The sequence below is a fragment of the Loxodonta africana genome, chromosome 12 (genome assembly GCF_030014295.1).
Source record: "Loxodonta africana isolate mLoxAfr1 chromosome 12, mLoxAfr1.hap2, whole genome shotgun sequence".
Classification (NCBI taxonomy): Eukaryota; Metazoa; Chordata; class Mammalia; order Proboscidea; family Elephantidae; genus Loxodonta; species Loxodonta africana.
Genome location: NC_087353.1, coordinates 3,454,520 through 3,476,809, shown reverse-complemented (window position 1 = coordinate 3,476,809; position 22,290 = coordinate 3,454,520). Strand labels below are relative to the sequence as shown.

Sequence of the window (22,290 nt, the reverse complement as noted above, 5' to 3'; positions counted from 1 at the left end):
TAAATAAGACCTGTATTTCTAAGTCTCACAACAAGGTAAGCAGATATGACTAGACAGGTTTGAGTGGAAATGCATGTGAGAAGGCTACAAGGTGTCCTTTCCCTGTTTCTTCTCACCTTCTTCCATCCTATTCCCTGGAATTTGGATACCATCTTGGACCATGATGGTGATGGCATCACCACAGGGAAGACAGAGTAGGTCTTGAGGAAACTTTGGTCCCTAGAACACAACCTTATCCTTGTTCTATGTTGCCTAACTCTAGACTTAGAGAGAAACAAGTTTCTATTTTGTTTAAGTTATTCTGGGTTCTGGATGCTTGTCACATAATTTTTGTCACATAATTCTAAGCAGTACATCCCAAATCTCCTATTTAGTTGTTTTTAGGACTTTTTGTTTACATTTTTGTTGTTTAATGTTTTACTACTTCAAATATACTAAAATACATCTTTAAACTTTAAATTTTGAAAAAAAAAATTTTGTTGTTGTGGTATCCCCAGACACAGTCTGTTCTAGTTACATTTTGTATATTTATCCTCTATGGAAACTCATTCTTAGAATCATTTCCAGCACTTTTTGTGGTTAGCTGCTGCGAAGATGGCTCCAGCTCATGGCAACCTTGTGTATAACAGAACAAAGCTCTCTGGTCCTGTGCCATCCTCATGACTGATGGGACATTTGAGTCCATTATTTTGGCTGTGATGTCAATTCTTCTCATTGAGGATTTTCCGCATTTTTACTGACTCTCTCCCAACCGTGATGTCCTTTTCTAGCAATTGGTCTTTCCTGGTGAGGCGTCCAAAGTAAGTGAGCAGAAGTCTTGCCATCCTTGTTTCTAAAGAGCATTCAGATTGTGTTTTTTCCTAAGGCTGATTTTGGAAAGTTAAAGGTAATAGATTTAAAAATAACTAAAGCATTACTCCACGGAAATCAAAGTGCATCTAATTTTAGCAAAACAAGTAAATCGTCAGCTGGGAGGAGGAAAGAAGAGATGAACAAAGTCAAGCAGTTTTTTTCTTTGAGATGTTGAAAGACAGAGGTGAGGGGTTAGAAACTGAAAAGTGGAGACTTTCAGAAAAAAAACTAACCAAGCAGCAAAAAAAAAGACCTTATGGGAGAGCTTTTCTCTTCTAAATTATCATGTAGGAAGTTAGGTTCTATGAGAACAAGGAGCTTGAAGATTCCTGTTGTAATTATCTCTGAGAGAGAGTGGTTGGAGGGCTGAAGAGGTTGGAGGGAAGGTACGCCACCTTTAGCCTGGGTAGAGCAGCTGCTTGCTAAGAGATAAGCACCTCCACGTGATTTGTTAACAAGTCAGGTTATAAGTTGGGGTCAGGATAGCAGGAAAGCATTTTGAGTCTAAGATGGGACTCAGCACAAGTATTAATCCATGGGTTAATAAACAAGAACCACACACACACACTTTTTCTTACTCTGTACACGTTATTTCCTTTTCGTAACTCTAAAATGTCAGTTTTAAAATGAATGCATATTTACTATTTGTTTAGTTCGGGTTTTAGAAGAAGTGAAGTGTGTTTCTGGTACATGAGGCAAGAAAAATATTAAAGAATAAAATGATTTTTTTTTTTTTTCCTTTTTGGAAAGATAATACTTGTGCCTTTGTCTTCATTTACAATTAAGGGCATTGTACATAACTACCACTTGATGGCAACTTGCATTTTGGTGCAAGAAAGTTTTATAATCTCATTTTTAATATTAGAAAATGTACAATCAGAGTAGTCCAGCAAAAACAAAGCAAAAGGGCATGGTCAGTCACATTTTCTTCAGCAAAGAATGGTCCTTCCTTGTGAAGAGTCTCCATTTAATAGTGTCGTAGAAATAGAAGGAAACAGTTACCCTGCCAGCCAGTCCACACACCCATCCTTGACTCAAGGTGCAGGCAAACGATGCAAAGCCATGTCCTCTGCATTTACTAAGCCACAAGTGGTTACAGGTGAAGGAGTATGATACGGTAAATTCTACAATAGAGTATTTTTAACTTAGGTAAAGTTAGCAAAGTACCTGGCAACTAGTTTATTTCACAAGCTGTAGTAAAAAAATAAAAATAAACGAATCCATTCACCTGAGAAAGACTACAGGAGGAATAAGATATTTTTATATACAAAACTTTAGTTGGTTTGTTTCCCTCGGTCAGGTAGGATCTCTTTTATTCTCCCTTCAAAACTACCAGTTTGCGTAAATTATTTTATGGCCACAATTTTTAAAACTAATTTTTCTTTTAATTCTCATTAATGCTTCTCTATTAAAATATCCCAAACAATTTTCTGCTAGTTTCACTATGGTTTCTATAATTCTGGTAGGATTGTTTGTTCATAAACATGTTGAATAAATATTTTTGCCCCTGCTCGGCTAAATATATCACAGATTAGTTTAAGGTAATTTATTAATAAAATTAATACTAGGAATCACATTAACAAACTCCCTTTATCACAGATATAATCAAAACAAAACAAAACAAAATTACACACTTACTGTATTTAAAAGACAGATACTAAGATACATTGAGCATGTGTGAGATTGAATTATTAGGTTTATTCATATTTTTCCAGAAATGTAAAACTACCAATATCATTGAAAATTTTGCCTCCTAACAAATTTCAATAAAATATTTCTCTAACACACATCACTGAAAGTACACATCATTTCTAAGTCCTGCTCCATTTATAATGCTTTCCACTTGAGTCTCATTGTGTGTTCAGAAAAGCATGCATGACCTGGAAGCTACAGGAGACATGGGCCCCCAAGCATGCACCTCACCTCGGCAGATTGGACGGTGGTCACTCCATGCAGCAAGTGTTTCCGTGACCCTCTGACAGGTGAGGCTCTTGGAGCCCTGGAGCACATAATTGTCCTCACAAGAGAACTGGACATTTGCACCAACCCTGAGTAATTAGAAAACAAAAAAAAAATTCCAAATTATTCAAGGAAGAATTCTAAAAACAAACAAAAAAATCAACCAACTTGCTGCTTCTGTACTATACAGTCAAAACAATATAAATAGTAAGTAATCTATTTAGAGATTATACACACATGAGCAAAAAAAAAAATGCAAAACTGCTTCTGTCGAGTCGATTCTGACTGATGGCAACCTCATGTGTTACAGAGTAGAGCTGCACCGTAGGGTGTTCTTGCCTGTAATCTTTAAGGGAGCACATTGGCAGGTCTTTCTTCCATGGGACCTCTTTGGGGGGTTGAACCATCAAGTTTTAAGTTAGTAGTCAAGGGCAAACCATTGTGTCACCCAGGGACTGTATACCTACATGCTGTTGTTGTTGTTGTTAGGTACCATCAATTCAATTTTCAACTCATAGCAACACCATGTGATGGAGTAAACTACCCCATAGGGTTTTCTAGGCTGTAATCTTTATGGGAGCAGATTGCAACATCTTTCTCTTGCTAAGCGCTCATTGCTCCACAAGGGATCCTTATACATACATGTCAAACCAAAACCAAACCCATTGCCCTTGAGTTGATTCAGACTCATAGAGACCCTATAGGACAGAGTAGAACTGCCCCATGGAGTTTCCAAGGAGTGGCTGGTGGATTTGAACTGCTGACCCTTTGGTTAGCAGCCTGAACTCTTAACCACTGTGCCACCATAAAAAAATGCAACCCTTTAAATCAGTAAAGGATGTGGAATCCAAAGACTTGGGTTCAGATTTCTACTTTGGTATTTTCATAGCTAAATAAAATATATAAACATTAACTTGCTATCTCTGAAATAAAGATAATAACAAAGGCAATTTCAATGAGTCCTGTGGTTCATATGAGAAAAATATGTGAATTTTGTACCCTGAAAATGAAACAAAGTTTGATGTCATTTCATCTAAATAAATATTTTACCAAAACAAGAACTGAAAAAATACAGGTTAAGATTCAGTAAAGAATCTATGTTACTATAACAAACATTAATTTTATTCAAAAGAAGGCCAGTGATACTATATTTCAGAAATGCATTTTACAAGAAAAAAATATATATATATATATATTTTTTTTAAAAGCAATCCTTCCAGCCCAGAGTTAGATGAAAAATTGCTTTGGCTCCAGAGATACATGTGAAAACATGAAGCTTTAAGGTTGTAAGCATTAATGAAATGCTCTTGCAGAATAGCAATTCTACAGGTGCATAAGGAAATGTGAGAGGCATAAATCAGTTTTGAACACACCCAATTACTTCTAAGCCTGATGTCTGGCATTGAGTTGAGTACACTATTATTTTACTATCTGACAAGCTTATTGTTACAAGAGGAAATTCTACTTGTGATTTCCATTTGACAAACCCCAGGGGTTGATGCTGAGGAAATAGAAATGAAAGAAGTCTTTGGGGAAAAACACACATAGCCGTCCATGTGTATGGATATATTTAATAAGAGATAAAGGGTAGAAAACAAAACAACGCAGGCTTTTCAGCTTCTTGAAAACGGTTATCTACAATTTTGGAGTGAATTTTATTAAAGTAACACTACATCAGCATTTCCCACACCTTCTTCTATGCAAGTCTGGGAATGTCATAGATAAAAATCATCAAATCAGGATCAAATCCATTTGGAAAATTCTGGGTAAAACAAAATTAAGCATCTTTCATTACTAAAGGACTTTTAAGTTCACTATAATTTAAGACACAAAACTTATTCAGACTCTTCAAGAGAATTTAGTGTATGTAGAATTTTCCAAATGTATCTGTCTAGGGAGCCCCCTTCTAATCAAGCGTCTTAAGCAAATAGAGTTCGATGGAATGCATTTTGAGAAACACTGCAAATACCAGAAACCAAACCTGTTGCCGTCGAGTCAATTCCGACTCGTAGAGACACTATACGACAGGGTAGAACTGGCCCATGGTGTTTCCAAGGAGCTGCTGGTGGATTCACACTGCCAACCTCTTGGTTAGTAGCCTGAGCTCTTAACCATTGCACTACCAGAGCACCATGGTATACAATGTTCATTACATTTGAATACCAAAAAGTGTACAGACATAATTCCCATTTTTATTCACTCACAAGTTATTTAAGACAGCTGTAATTTTTGGACCTGTTCCTTCGTAAGGGAGCCCTGGTGATGGAATGGTTAAGAGCTCAGCTGCTAACTGAAAAGACGGAGTTCCAATCCACCAGCCGCTCCTGGAAACCACATGGGGGCAGTTGTACCCTGTCCTATAGGGCTGCTATAAGTCAGAGTTGACTCGATGGCAACGGGTTTATCCCTCCCTAGAAAGAGCCCTGGTTTGCACAGGGGTTAAATGCTTGGCTGTTAACGGAAATATCAGTGGTTTGAACCCACCAGCCACTCCAAAGGAGAAAGATGTGGCAGTCTGCTTCCGTAAAGATTACAGCCTTGGAAACTCTGTGAAGAAATCCTACTCTGTCCTATAGGATCAGATGAGTCAGAGTCCATTGATAGCAACAGGTTTTTTTTTATCCTTCCCTAATCTCTGTTCCTTGGTGTTACGGGCTAAGCTGTGTCCCCTGAAGATATGTGTTGGAATTCTAACCCTACACCTGCGAACTCATGCTATGAATCAAAATCAACTAGACAGCAACAGATTCGGTTTGGTTTTGGTTTATGCCTGTGGATAAAATGTAATGTCGTTACTTTACACTTCCTTACAGCTAATATAGTGCCGTGTAGTCACCTTTCATAGTACCATGTAATGTAGTCAAACAATCAGTTGAGGTTATGCCTAAAAAACTAGTGGGTCCTAAATCTAATCAGCTGACTTACATAGAAAGTAACATAGGTGTAGACATAGACACACATGCACAGGAAGACAGATGCCGTGTAAGGAACACCAGCAAGTGTAGACATAGACACACATGCACAGGAAGACAGATGCTGTGTAAGGAACACCAGCAAACATCCAGGCCTACTGACAACGATGGAATGGATAAAGCCGAATCCCTGATCGGGATTTCTACCCTCCAGAATTGTGAGGGGAAAAACAAAACAAACAAACAAAAACTTCTGCCTTTAAAGCCACCACTTATATTTGTTTTATAGCAATACTAGTTGACTAAGGCAATTGGTCACTGTTTAAACCCTTGGAGCCACACTGAATAAAAAAAAATAAATCTAAGAATTTCGGTCTGAGAAAACTACCATACTATATGCAAATAACTTGCATTTTATATATATATATATATATATATATTTTTTTCTTTTTTGCCAACCTCGTCCTCCACCTAGGAGGTATTTTCATAAATATGTGATGCTTATTATTATTATTTTTTTTAACAACAGCATGTGAAAAAAAAAATCTGCACAATTGCTTACAAAAATACCTTGTGGTGGGGGAAAGGGTGCGGTTGGCAAAACAAACATATAAGACACACATCATTTGCCTAAAGACAGTGTGCGTGTTCTCTTTTCCGTGTCCAATCCTCAGCTCTTTGTATTCTGCCTCATTTGTCGTGGTTTCATCATTCTTTCAATGCATTTCATTGAACATCTACTATATGCCGTACACTAAATACCAAGCCTTCAGAAGTGAAGAAGAAGGTGCTGCTAAAAACACTACAAAAGGGCAAGGTGGGCAAGCCCCACCTTGATCACGAGCTGAGATGAGGATCCCCACGAATCGGACTTCCATCTGAGAGCGGAGCCAGGCTTTACTCACCCACATCTCCATGTCTCATCGGCAGTCACTTTCACGGCACCTTCTCTGTCCCTAACCAACCAGAGTATAGACAGGCTTCATCCTTGGCCACCAGGAGCCAGGACAAAACATCTCTGACCACTAGAGGCCAGGTCACTGGGTACCAGCCACAGGCTCAGGAGTCTGCATGTTAGACCAGACCACCTCTCTCTTTCTAGCCCCTGGGGCTAGGTTATAAGCTAGAAGAGCTCTGTCCTTCTTCTTGACTGCCAGTGCAGCCTTTCTCTGTGACCTAGTTTTCCAAAGCCGGGTCTTCACAAATCAACTGCCTGTGGCCCCTTCTCTATCCACCAGCTGCCCAAAGCTGGTTCCTCACAAGTTAGGACTCTGTCCTTTCGACTGCCTGTACAGTGTTGTGAATTAGCCACCCTGGCCTAAGTCAGTCACCGCTCCTTGGTTTGTGCCTTCTTTAAAATGGGTCACAGTACTTAGACTCACTGGAAAAAAAAAAAAAAAAAAAAAACTTTGCCATCAAGTTGGTTTCAACTCATAGAGCGACCCTATAGAACAGAGCAGAACTGCCCCACAGGGTTTCCAAAGAAGCCGCTGTGGATTCAAATTGCCAATCTTTTGGTTAGCAGTTAAATGCTTAAACCACTTATAGTTACCCATTACTATAATGAGAGGATACAAAGGAAGAAATTCATCAAGGTCTGGCAGAGTTCCTAGCACTGGGCCTCCATTGTCCCCTGGCACACACTAACCTCTCTTCTTATGGATGTTCTCACCAATCCAAGAAGCCCCCCAAAACAGAGAAAGCTCCAAAGTCCAGTGTCCCTTATAAGTCATTGGAACCTCAATGAAGTTTGCAAGACTGGGGCCTTAATGCAAAGTTGCGATGGACCCAATCAATGAATTTGCATGATTAACTGTATCACGACCCCCTTCTTTCCTCGTGCCTGTTGCCAGGGTGTGGCTTGTAGCCCTTACTCATGTGCACATGTTTTAAGTGTGGCCTGGCTGTTTTAAGGAGCAAAGGAACCTTGATTGCTAGAGGATTCGAGGGGTTGTTTTCAGGAACCAGAGACAAATGCCAAACCAAGTTCTTTGTCCTACACAAAGAAGGACAAAACCACAACCTCCTGGTGATAATATTTTAGAAAAGGGAGAAAAAATAAACAAGCAAAGAAATTAAGCAATAAGAAAATGAAAGAGTGTTGAAAGTATGAAGTAAACATTTTTAGAATGGCAAGATTATCCAAAGTATGCATTGTTTCTACATCAATTAATTTATTACATTTTGCTTTATGACTTTTATGCTTTAAAAAGAAAACCTCTAAAATCTTACTATTAGACTACTCCTTTGTTCTTGCTTATCGAGATCATTGTAGATCCTCTCTCTAACACCTAGTATATTTCACATTCTTCTCAGATTCCTCTCGAAGAAAACTTAAAGATGCCTATTTTAACACACACTGAAGAATTCACCCCAATGCTTCCCACCCATCACAGACCATCACAGATGATCTCACCCAGAACTCTAGCTGGATGCTGTGGGCATTCTTCTTCAGTGCATTTACAGTACAGTTCTAAACTATTATTTAATTACCATCATGAAGTTTTCCCTAAATTACCAGAAACAGCTATTGATAAAATAATGAAGTTTCTCTGATTTCAAAGCATTGAGGTTCCGCATAACCACAACCTCTTAATTTGATTGTAGACTAAAAAACAGAGCTCCTGAGAGCTAAGCTATTCCAAGCAGCCGAACTGAGGAGTAGTCTCTGAAATGCATTGAGGTTAAGTTCACGTTGAAACTAAACATGACTCAATTTCCACTTTATTATTTCAGTGTTTTGTTTTGGTTTTATCTAGCACGTGAATCAGTTCAATTTAAAATTTATGTACTCTTTCTACTTCAAATCTATAGCAAACCAAGTTTTCATTGATTTATGATTACTATGTTTGGAATTATATGTATTAGCTATGGCCTCAGACCACCTAATTTGATTTTGTACAAAGTCCTCCAAAGCAAACTCTGGGAAAAAAGTTATTTGTGTTTTTCCAGTGACATGTAATAAATTTAGAATGCCTTAGAATATAAAGTAAGTAGTTGGAAACTTAAAAAATAATAAGAAATGATTTTATGCAAGATCAATGGATATTGCTTATACATAATAAATACCAATTGGCAAAAATTAACTTAAACAGTTAAAGCAGCATAATCTTGCCTTTTAAGTAGAATAAAATAAGGAAAATACATTTATAACTTCTTTAACACATTAAAAAAAAAAAAAAATTCCTGTCAAGTTGATTCAGACACAGAGCAACCCCACAGGACAGAATAGAACTGCCCCATAGAGTTTCCAAGGAGCGCCTGCTGGATTTGAACTGCCAACCTTTTGGTTAGCAGCTGTAGCACTTAAACACTACCCCACCAGGGTTCTTCTTTAATACTTTAGCACTTTTGAGAAGCTTATCGCTCAATTTTTTAGTTAAAAGACATTTCATTCATTGTAATCTGCAATACTTTAACTACTATAGCATAAAAAGTCTTTATAGGTGAACTATCTCTAAATATGGTTTACCTGGAGAATGGCTATTTGTAGATTCATTTACTATTGGTACCATAACTATTTTTGAGAAAAAAAAAAAAAAAGAAACCCCACATGACTTAAAGACTAGAGTTAGCCCAGGAGACAAAAGGACCACATAAACCAGAGACTCCATCCTCCTGAGACCAGAAGAATTAGATACTGCCCTGACAGGGAACACAACAGAGAATTCCTGACGGAGTGGAAGAAAAGTGCAGAACAGAACTCAAATTCACGTAAAAAGACCAGACTTAATGGTCCAACAGAGACTGGAGGAACCCTGGAAGTCACGGACCCCGGACGCTCTGTTAACCCAGAACTAAAACTATTCCTGAAGCCCACTCTTCAGACAAAGACTAGACTGGACTATAAAACATAAAATAATATTTGTGAAGGGTGTGCTTCTTAGTTCAAGCAGATACACGAGACCAAATGGGCGGCTCCTGTCCAGAGGTGAGATGAGAAGACAGGAAGGGACAGGAACTGATTGAGTGGACACAAGAAAGCCTGGGTGGAAAGAGGGAGTGTGCTGTCACATTATCTGTTGCCATGGAGTCGATTCCGACTCACAGAGACCCTGTAGCACAGAGTAGAACTGCCCTATAAGGTTTCCAAGGAGCTCCTGGTGAATTTGAACTGCCGACCTTTTGGTGAGCAGCAGAGCTCTTAACCACTATGCCGCCAGGGTTTCCGCCACATTATAGGGATTGCAACTAATGTCACGTAACAACATATCTACAAATTTTTGTATGAGAAATTAACTTGAGCTGTAAACTTTCATCTAAAGCAAAAAAAAAAAAAAGACTAAACTGGAGTCCCACAGCTCCTTAAGTCCCACAGAGTGCACTGATGTACCTGACTGGCTGGACGCGTTTATCCATCCTCTTCCATCAATGCAAGTGGTGTGCCTAATACAAACCTCCCCACACAGGGAGCTCAATTGAAGCAAAAGATTTTTTCATTTAGTGTTTCTCTAATACATTTCTCCTTAAAAAAATCCAGTGCAAAGAGCACTCTTACAGATTTGTAGATAAACACAAAGGTGAACATTTAAACATTGTGCATCTGTGTAAAAAATGAGAGACCCATTGGATTATGCTTTTTCTCAAGCAACAGAAAATACTAAAGATTCCTTTAGAACTAAGTTCAAGTGAGGATTTGTAATACTTTTCCTCATAAAAATGAATATAGATAACATGAAGAAATAATGTCTACAACCACTGTTTTATAAAAGGTTCAGAAATTTTGTTGAAATTATTTTCCTGACGAGAACAAGGGTTGTGTGGCAGAATGATACATGAACTGTTAAAGGATGGGGTGTGTGTGTGTATGTGTGTGTGTGTGTGTGTGTGTGTGTGTGCCAGTCAGTATGCACACCTATGATTTTCTCCCAAATTTTATGGACACCCTGAGGGCTTTTGTACCAACAGAGCACAAGATAAAATTACAGGCTTCTGAATTCAGAAAATGTAGTCCTGGTGTAACTCAAGAAAGGTTTTTAAAAGAGATGTGATGATTCTCCTGCTTTGTTCCCGTCCTCCCATTCCTGATTTTCCACTAGAAAAGAAACAAAATGGAGCAGTGGAGAGAATGGAACGGAAACAGAGATGTGAGTGTAGGTGATGCAAAGTCTGGGGATGTCCAGTGCCCTCTTTTTCCCACGACACCTTGGTGGGGGAACCAAGTTGGGTGAAGGGAGAACATGAAAGAACTTTCCCCAATGTCAGCTTTGGTTGTGGAAGGGTAATGCAGGCCTAGCTGTCATTTCCTAGATATCACCTCATACAGAAAGAAGTCCCTGTGCTACACAGGACAGCAGTATAGAGTAGAAATGGCTGCAATGGGGCATCTAAGAGTCAGAAGTTCTAGCCCCCTGAGGCCCTGGAGTGGCATGGTAAGTCACCCCAAAGTGCTCATGCCTGCCTCGATGGCAGCCAAGGTTGGCTGACAGAAAGCAGCTGACCTGGAAGACATCTCCCAGAAGGATTAGGATGTGGGCAAGGTGAGAGGCACAGAGATGATTGTGACAGAAGGGCATCAATATTTCTCCAAAGTTGCTCACACCTTCATGGACTGATCTTCTGGCTGAAGACAAGTGGGTACAGAGATAAGATGGAGAAGTAGATGCCTGGCCCCACCACTGCTGCAATGGCCTTTCTATAAGCCCTGGTACTTAACGTAAAGAAAGGGAAAAGGAAAATAAATATTTTATTTTAAATCTAATTGGCTAAGAAATCACTAGTTTTAATTACCTTAAGAGTGAATTAATAAAATGTTCTGACTCAGGCAAAATAGAGGTCTTCAAAAAGAAATTTATTACAATTACAGAAAAAATAAAACTACATTTTTGCACATCTAACTTTATAGGCTTATAATTCCATCTGTCACTTTGTCATACTGTGATGGCCTACATGCTGCTTTGTACATGTCATCAGGAGGGATCAATTGCTCGAGAAGGACATTGTGTTTGGTGAAACAGAGGACCAAAGAGGGCAAAGAAGACCTTGGTGAGATGATTGGCACCATAGGCACAATGATGAACTTAAACATGCTGACAATCATGAAGATGACAAAGGACCAGGAAATATTTGTTCTGTTGGACATAAGGTCCCCACTACACTGAGTGGACTCAATGGCAGCTAATAACAGCAATTCAATTTAATATACACAGTTTATGTACATAATATTACTATTCATATTTTTTCATATTGTATGCAGTTCTCTCCCTTACTTTACCTTCAACATCTCTACTTCTTCCCGTATTCTTCTCCTCTCTCTTCCTGTTCCATTTATCTCTCTCCCTCTCTTTCTCCTTCTTTTCTTTTCTACTTAAAAACAAAAATTTTTTCTCCCACTATACAAGTAGCTTCTGGAGAAGGTGCTATAAAGTCTCATGAAAACTGTATTGGGAAGACTCTGAAGGAATTTTTTTTTTAGCTTTAAAAAAAGAGAAGTGACATTTGATCTAGGAAAAGTATGAGAGTGGGAAAATTGTCAAGAAAACTTTTGTGTTCTTCAAAACCTTTAGAAGATTTAGCTTCAAGTCCTAATCTTACATAGAAAATATCTCCAGTGCCTTCAACAGTACCTGGCATACTGTAGGCACTCAATAAATATTTGTTGAATGAATGAACTGTATTAGTTTCACCGTGCTGATATAACAGAAATACTACACAAGGGTGGCTTAAAGGAACAGAAATTTCTTTTCTCTTAGTTTACCTGTTGCTGTCAAGTCGATTCTGACCCATAACAACCCTATAGGACAGAGTAGAACTGCCCCATAAGGTTTCCAAAGAAACCTGGTGGATTCGTACTGTCAAGCTTTTGATTAGCAGCCTGAACTCTTAAAAACTGCACCACCAGGGCCCATCACATAGTTCAGGAGGCTAGAAATCTGAATTCAGGGTGCCAGCTCTCGGGGAAGGCTCTCTTTCTGCTCTGGGGGAAAATCCTTGTTTTTTTCAGTTTCTTTTCTCAGGATCCTTGGTGATCTCCAAGTAGCTTTAATCTTTCCCCATTTGTGCATCCTTGATTCTGTGCTTAATATGCTGTTTTCAAAAGTGATTGGCTTAAGACACAACCCTACACTGATATGGCCTCTTTAACATAACAAAAACCCTATTTCCAAATGAAGTTACATGAACAGATATAAGGGTTAAGATTTACAAAACATATTTTGGGGAGACACAATTCAATCCATAACATGAATATAGGAAACTCATTTTCCTGATGCTATATATGTCAATCTTTCAGTAGAATAGAATTAGGAAATAATGGTAGCAACAAAATCCATCTACTCTTCACCCTCCTCTACTGGCCTTTATTACACATTACCCACACTGGTTCAATAATATTTTACAGTGAGCCTTTCATGCACTTGACACTATGCAAGTGATAAGGATGTATGGTGAGCTACTAGGAGAAAGAGGCACTTTATCAGACAACTATTAGGCTTTATGTTAAATAAATATAAATTTCTATAGTAAAGCTGATGGGGAAACAAATGATTTTGCCTTTAAAAAAAGTTACTACCAGAGACTGAAATTTGGGGTGGGCCATGAAAGATATATGGATTTTTTTCTTTTTTTTCAAAATGAGTATATACGTTCTAAATTGAAAACCTACCATAAGAAAGCCCTGTTGGTATCAAAATTGGTGATTTGCTCAGCATATTTCAAGTAGCCTGTTTTTGTCCAGAATACTATTTTCCAATTGCTATTCCAAAGACCATGGAAGGTGTCCCACCACTCCTGGCCCCAGAATTCCTCATCTCCATCTTTTTCCCCTTAGTCACCGTGACTTAAATTTACTTCCTTTTTCTCCACTAATATTCCTTTTTCTATCTCTGAGGTACAAAACTTAGTTCTTTTACTGCTCTGTATGAAAAAGAACGGGGCATTAAGATTGGAGGAAGACTCATTAACAACCTGCATTATGCAAATGACACAACCTTGCTTGCTGAAAGTGAAGAGGACTTGAAGCACCTACTAATGAAGATCAAAGACCACGGCCTTCAGTAGGAATTACACCTCAACATAAAGAAAACAAAAATCCTCACAACTGGACCAATAAACAACATCATGATAAATGGAGAAAAGATTGAAATTGTAAAGGATTTCATTTTACTTGGACCCACAATGAACACCCATGGAAGCAGCAGTCAAAAAATCAAAAGATGCATTGCATTGGGCAAATCTGCTGCAAAGGACCTCTTTAAAGTGTTGAAAAGCAAAGAAGTCATCTTGAAGACTAAGGTGAACCTGACCCAAGCCATGGTCTTTTCAGTTGCATCATATGCATGTGAAAGCTGGACAATATATAAGGAAGACCAAAGAAGGATTGACGCCTTTGAATTGTGGTGTTGGTGAAGAATATTGAATATACTGTGGACTGCCAAAAGAACAAACAGATCTGTCTTGGAAGAAATACAACCAGAATACTCCTTAGAAGCAAGGATGGCTAGACTGCATCTTACATATTTTGGTCATGTCATCAGGAGGGATCAGTCCCCGGAGAAGGATATCATGCTTGGTAAAGTACAGGGTCAACGGAAAAGAGGAAGACCCTCAAAGAGGTGGATTGACACAGTGGCTGCAACAATAAGCTCAAGCATAACAATGATTGTGAGGATGGCACAGAGCCGGGCAGTGTTTAGTTCTGTTGTGAGTGGGGTCACTGTGAGTCGGAACTGACTCAATGGCACCTAACAATGACAACAACATAGCACAGGGAAGACGGGTACCAGGGGTGTAACTCACTGATGGAATCCACTGTGTTTTATTCACCTTAGAATCTCTTACAGCCTCTAGCTTAGTTTATGGATCTTACAATACCCCTGCAATAAATATCTGTAGAATGAATAAACAGGATAAGCAAGAAGACAAAAGGAGGAAATCAGAGATCATCTCTGAGATGTACAACCAGACACCAAACTGGAAGAATTTGAGAAGCACAGATCCTTATACAACATAAAGGTAAAATTCCACCCCTTCATTGATCTTGCAGGTACATCTTTGTAATTACTTGCCTGTATTTCAAAACTGGTTGTTTTAGACAACCTCACCGATTCTTCAGTAAATTAGCCCTGATACTACTCAGACAGAAATGTTGATACTTGCTATGAATTGAACCATGTTCCCCAAAAAGTTATGTTGTACTTCTAACCATTGAATCTAAAAATATGACTCTGGGAATAAGAGTTTTTGTTATGTTAATGAGGTCATATAGGATTAGGGTGGGTCCTAAACCTAATCCCTTCCGAGTAGCATCCTTCAGAGAGAGGAGAATAGACACAGGCATACCTGGGGGAAAGGAGGAAGAGATACCACGTTCCAACCCAGGCAATGCATCCACAAGCCCAGAAACACTACGAATTGCCAATAGCTACTAGAAGCGGAAAGAGACAAAGAAGGACTTTTCCCTAGAGCTGCAGTTCTGAATTCAGACTTCCAGCCTCATGAACTGTGAGAAAATAAATTTCTGCTCTTTAAAACCACCTATTTGTGGTATTTTTTGCTATGATAGGGCTAGGTAACTAAGATCATACTTGATTGCATTGTCTCCATTAACAAAAAACTTGGTCCTAACAAATGAAACAGAGAAGGCTACAAAGATAACTCACAAGTAAACTGGCTACAAAGCTACTAAGATTTTGTCATACTGTACAATATGCACAGCATTTCAGACAATGTCATCATCAAAGAGATAAATGTGTAGCTGCTGTGGATACTGGAACCCTTTTTATTACCCTTTGGATTTTCACACATAATGTGTCATTTTGGGGTCATTTTTTCCTTTTATAGCGATGATTTTTAGACTCGTCTTCTCTACCCTTAAGGCAATTTAGCACTGCTAAAAATGCATTAGAGTAAATGGATCTCTCTAGCCTAAAGAAAGAAAAGAAACTAACACTGTATACGATTTTTAGACACTGGATGTTAACAATAACACAACCAAGGTCCCTAACAGCAATCACAATATGAGGTGTTTCAAGGATGTAAGCAACAAAAATGCTTTTGAAAGGCCTTCAGATGACTAGTGATTTTCAAACCGTGGCCAGCATTCAGAAGCACTGCATTTAAAAAAATGTGTGAATTTTCCTGTGAAGAAATTTAATTTAAATCTTTTAAGTGTATTATAAGTTCCTGGGAACCTGCTTTTTACCAAACAAGAAGATTCCTTGTCCAGAAAAGTAGGAAAATTAAATCCTCTTATCCACCACTCATCCATAAAGAGGCAGAAGCTATATCTACACTAGTATAGTTACAGGCTCCAGGAAGGCACAGGCAGGTAAGAGGGTTTGGAGTCAGCAGGAACTGGGAGGAATTATGACATGCCCAGAAGATGGTCTCCTCTCTGGGTAAGGCCTTCCCAGTGGTCTCTTCTCCCATCTCACTGGCATCTCTCCCTGAGATCAAAGGTAGAATATTCCCTCTCCCTTTCTGACAAGCACCTAGTATCCAGAGGACAGCAGCTTTTATGCTTTATTTATTTATTTCCACCAGGGATTAGGAGAAAAGACTGAAGTTATCAAGGATTTCATTTTACTTAGATCCACAATCAACACCCATGGAAGCAACAGTCAAGAAATCAAACGACACATTGCATAGGGCAAAACTGCTGCAAAAGACCTCTTTAAAGTGTTGACAGGCAAAGATATCACCTTCAAGACTAAGGTGCGCTTGACCCAAGCCATGGTGTTTTCAATAACCTCGTATGCATGTGAAAGCTGGTTGATGAATAATGACTGAAGAATTGATGCTTTTGAATTGTGGTGTTGATGAAGAATATTGAATGTACCATGGACTGCGGAAAGAATGAACAAATCTGTCTTGGAAGAAGTACAACCAGAATGCTCCTTAGAAGCAAGGATGGCAAGACTACTTCTTACATACTTTGGACATGTTGTCAGGAGATACCAGTCCCTGGAGAAGGGCATCATGGTTGGTGGAGTAGAGGGTCAGTGAAAAAGAGGAGGACCCTCAGCGAGATGGACTGACACAGTGGCTGCAACAATGGGCTCAAGCATAACAAGGATTGTGAGAATGGCACAAGACTGAGCAGTGTTTCATTCTGTTGTACATAGGTTTGCTATGAGCTGGAAGCAACTCGAGGGCACCCAACAACAACAACAACAGGAGGGCCAGCAATGCTCTTTGCCATGATACAAACACAATGGTATGCTCTTTTGCATGTCCTGGTAAACATCCAATGGGAACTCCAGCCCCACAGATCATCAGCATTTATGGCCCTCACATGCCTTAATCTGGCCCTACTCTCATCCTTTTTTTCTTTCTCTTTCCCTCTGTTTTTGACACACTCTTCCTTGTGTTTTCTCACTCAAACTGCCCAGGAAAGAGAAGTGTCAATAAAACATCCCCTGCCAGAGTCGGAAGGTCTTTGCTTTGGACAACTGGTACCCCTGTTTTGATGAAGATCTAAGCATATGCTTACCTTGCTTATTGAGTAATCTGTCCCTGGATGAGAGTACCAGCAGCCTTTGTTACACTCTAACAGAGCACGCCTTTGTAGTACTTGTGTGCAGGGCTGGAGGGTAGGACAAACCAGAAATGGAAATGGATTTGTTTTATTTTATGAACAGATCCAACCAATTACAGGGAACTAACAAAGCATGGAAAAGCAGAGAAGGGAACAAATATCATTAAGTACTTATTTTGGGACAGGCATTGTTGTGACAGGTACATGATCTCCACAAGTAACTCAACAATGTAAGTGTCTTATCCCATCTAACAGGTGAAAAAAAAACTAGGCTCAGAGTGTCACTAACTCAAGATCATACAATACTTGGATAAAAACTGCCTTTTTTTTTAACTCTAGAGTATATCACTTATATATGTGATTGATCAGTCAACAATAATAAACACACATAGGTTGTTCAGGAAATATTTTATTCTGGGCTTATATTTACACTGTGCAAAACCTTTCAATAGCCTTCATTCCTTGTTAACGACTCCAGCAAATTGTCTAACAACCAGAAAATCCAGGCTTGGCAAGTATGATGCAAGCCAGATCTAACAATAATGTGGAAAAGGAAAGAGAGAACAAAATTCTCATTATCAATTGGTATCAAATATTACATTGTATCAGTCCAGATATTACCACCATATTTCTCTCACAGGTAAGTATACACAACAACACACACACATACACACACACACACACACACACAGTGGTCATAAAATACTAGGGCCAGAAGTAAACTTAGGGCCCATCTTAAAGACATAATGGGTGTAACTACACCCCAACACACACTGTACAGAATCCAGTATGCAGTGTTGAACAAACAGAGATAAACGAGACTCGTTTTACATGTACCCCTTCCCCATCACCCATCTTCCCACCAGCACTGCTTTCTGGACAGAGGAACCCAGGTAATGGCTTACTTTTCCTGTGGTTATGAAGCCAGATCTCAGCTGCCACTGTCAACCACAGCCAGAGATCTAGGAACCCTGCAAGATATCAACACACAAAAAGAGCCTAGCTCACCCAAGCGCTGCTTGGATGAAGCCTGTGGGCTCTGAATTTTCACAACAGCTGCCTAGAAAGGTGAAGGCTATGACCTGGAGGTATGGCAGAAATACAGGCCCTGTGGGACATCCTTTGACCTACGAGCACAGGGGCTGACAGGGAGCTAATAATTAAATACATGAGTGCCAGGAGTTCACCGAGTCTGTCTGAATGAATTTGGTGAGACCAAGCAATCCGCTAGACTAGTTACAAAGTTGTGCAGTTTCCTCTCCTATTTGTCGTCTATCCCTCGTTGCCTTTTTCTTTTTTGAATTTGTCGTTTTACCTTCCCCAAGAAATTTCACCTTAGGCTGATTTCAGGGAATCCTGAATAAAATACTGTTGTTGTTGTTAGATTCCCTCGCATTGGTTCCGACTCATAAAAAAAAAATAGCTACCCTATATACAATGGAATGAAACACTGCCCCTTCCTGTGCCATTCTCACAGTGGTTGCTATATTTGAGCCCATTGTTGTAGCCACTGTATCAATCCAACTTGTCAAGGGTCTTCCTCTTTTTCACTGACCTTCTACTTTACCAAGCATGGTGTACTTCTCTAGGGACTGGTCCCTTCTGATAACACATCCAAAGTACCTGAGACATAGTCTTGCCATTCTTGCTTCTAAGAGCATTCTGGTTGTACTTCTTCCACAAGAGATGTGTTGACTCTTCTGGCAGCCCATGGTATATTCAATACTCTTCATCAACACCGTGACTCAAAGGTGTCGATTCTTCAGGCTTCCTTATTCATTGTCCAGCTTTCACATGCATAGGAAAAGACTGAAAATCCTCCAAGGCTCTTGCTTCAGGCCCACCTTAGTCCTCAAAATGACATCTTCACTTTTTAAAACTTTAAAGAGGACTTTTGCAACCAATTTGCCCAATGCAATGCATCTCTTAATTTCTTGATTGCTGCTTCCATGGGTGTTGATTGTGGATCAAAGTAAAATGAAATCCTTGACAACCTCAATCATTTCTCCATTTATCATGATGTTGCTTATTGGTCCAGCTGTAAGGATTTTTGTTTTCTTAATGTTGAGGTGTAATCCATACTGAAGGTTGTGGTCTTTGATCTTCATCAGTAAGTACTTCAAGTCCTCTTTACTTTCAGTAAGCTAGGTTATATCATATACATAACGAAGTTTGTTAAAGAGTCTTCCTTCAACCCTGATGCCCCATTCTTCTTTATATAGTCCAGCTTCTTGAATTATATGCTCAGCGTAAAGAGTGAAAAGGATACAACCATGACTCACACCTTTCCTGATTTTAAACCATGCAGTATCCCCTTGTTCTGTTCAAACGACTGCCTCTTGGGCTATGTACAGGTTCCTCATGAGCACATTTAAGTAGTCTGGAATTCTCATTCTTCTCAAGGTTATCCATAATTTGTTATGATCCACACAGTTGAATGTCTTTGCATAGTCAATAAAACACAAGTAAACATCTTTCTGATATTCTCTGCTTTCAGCCATGATTCATCTGACATCAGCAATGATATCTCTTGTCCCCAGTCCTCTTCTGCTTGAATTTCTAGCAGTTCCCTGCTGATGTACTGCTGCAACTGTTTTTCAGGTATATTGAGCAATTTTTCACCAATGCTCAGTGCAGCTTGGACTACTTCCTTCAATACTATCTGCTCTTGATCATATGCTGCCTCCTCAAATGGCTGAAAATAGACCAATTATTTTTGGTACAGTGACTCCGTGTATTCCTTCAAACTTCTTTTGATGCTTCCTGCCTCATTCAATACTTTATCCATAGAATCTTTTAAAATTGCAACTCAAGGCTTGAATTTTTTCTTCAGTTCTTTCAGCTTGGGAAATGCCACACGTGACCTTCCTTTTTCTTTTTCTATCTTTAGGTCTTTGCTCTTTTCATTATAATACTATACTTTGTCTTCTCCAGCCACCCTTTGAAAACTTCAGTTCTTTTGGTTCACCGTTTCTTCCATTTGCTTTAGCTACCGTACATTTAAGAGCAAGCTTTAGAGTCTTTTTGTCATTCCTTTCGGTCTTTTATTTCTTTTCTATCTTTTCAATGATCTTTCGCATTCTTCATGTATGATGCCCTTGATGTCACCCCACAGCTTGTCTGGTTTCTGGTCATTAGTGTTCGATGTATCAAATTTATTCTTGAGATGGTCTCTAAATTCAGGGATATATTCAAGGTTGTATGTTGCCTCTTGTTACTAAGATTAACAACAATGCACATAAATTAGCAAAGAGCAAGTGTTCAGTGCCCAATGTAGTGTATGCAGTAAATAAACAGTAGCTATTGATTTTTTTTTTCTATTGATTTAGAAAATAATATTGGAATCATCATTCCCCATTCCTGAGCATAGAGAATGTGACCCAGTTGGAGCTGGGCTCACAAAGGCTCACAAGGACTCACAGGGACGCATTAACTGGGCCCTGAGATAAAGACCAATAAATGAGATGATCTCGTAAATTATCTTTTAGGGAAGAAAAATATATTTTAGGAACATTTCACATAAGCCAGAACACAGGACTTTACACTCTTATCTTTATCTATTAGCATTTAGTGAATAGAAAATTTGTTCAGCCGAAGAAGACTCCCCTAACTATCCTTACTGAAACCTGCATCAATGATTGTTAAGAAAGACAATTCAAAATGTAGGATCACAGTTTCTAGCCAATTTGTGAAAAAGTGAAGCTTTCAATGATTTTGCCCATTTCGTAATGTGGATATGTACTGATGACTCTATAATATTCCTTGGACTTGGGCAGACATAGCTGTGGCAGCATGCTTGTCCATTTTTCCATTCTTGCCTATTTTGTAATATTCTTTGGACTTGGACAGACATGGCTTTAGCAGCGTGCTTATCCATTTTCTCGCTTTTGTCTGCTCTGTAATATTTCTTTGGACTCAGGCAGACATGACTCTGGCAGAATGGTTGTCCACTTCCCTCTTTTGCCTTTCTGAATATATGCCGAATAAAACTTTCTTCTTGCTTTACTAAACTTTGTGATTTTTTTGCCCACGACACTATATTATTTGGTCCCCTATGTGTCTGTCACTTTCTCATACTGTGGGGGCTTGTGTGTTGCTGTGATGCTGGAAGCTATATCACCAGTTTCAAATACCAGCAGGGTCACCCAAGATGAATAGGTTTCACAGAGCTTCTAGACTAAGACAGAATAGGAAGAAGGACCTGGCAGTCTACTTCTGAAAAGAGTTAGCTTGTGAAAACCTGACACATAGCAGCAGAACATTGTCTGATACAGTGCCGAAAGGTGAGCCCCTCAGGTTGGAAGGCACTCAAAAGATGACTAGGGAAGATCTGCCTCCTCAAAGTAGAGTTGACCTTAATGATGTGGATGAAGTCACGTTTTGGGGACCTTCATTTGCTGATGTGGCATGACTCAAGATGAAAAGAAATAGCTGCAAACATCCATTAATAATCAGAGCCTGGACTATAAGAAACATGAATCTAGGAAAATTTGAAATCATCAAAAATGAAATGAAATGTATAAAGATCAGTATCGTAGGTATTAGTGAGCTGAAATGGACTGATATTGGTCGTTTTGAATCGGGCAATTATATTATCTACTATGCCAGGAACGACAACTTGAAGAGGAATGGCGTTTCATTCATCTTTAAAAAGAACCAACCACTAAGGTCAAAGATGAAGAAATTGAAGATTTTCACCAACTTCTGCATTCTGAAATTCATAGAACATGTAACCAGGATGCACTGATAATTACTGGTGATTGGAATGCAAAAGTTGGAAACAAAGAAGGATTGGGAGTTGGAAAATACGGCCTTGGTGATAGAAACAATGCCAGAGATGGTATGATTGAATTTTGCAAGACCAACAACTTCTCCATTGTAAATACCTTTCATCACCAACATAAATGGTGACTATACTCGTGTACCTCGCCAGATGAAATACATAGGAATCAAATTGGCTACATCTGTGGAGAAAAGACGATGGAAAAACTCTCTATCATCAGTCAGAACAAGGCCAGGGGCAGACTGTGGATCAAACCATCAATTGGTCATATGTAAGTTCAAGTCGAAACTGAAGAAAATTAGAACAAG

The 22,290-nt window shown here is 39.1% G+C and overlaps 1 protein-coding gene across 1 annotated transcript in view; it reads right to left on the bottom strand.

The window, feature by feature from the left end:
- CSMD1 (CUB and Sushi multiple domains 1) overlaps window positions 1-22,290 on the bottom strand; it is a 1,768,974-nt gene that overhangs the window by 630,924 nt on the left and 1,115,760 nt on the right. Inside the window, exon 10 of the mRNA XM_064294928.1 lies at window positions 2,776-2,900. Within this exon, the coding sequence (XP_064150998.1) occupies window positions 2,776-2,900 (125 nt within the window). The remainder of the gene's footprint in view (window positions 1-2,775; window positions 2,901-22,290) is intronic.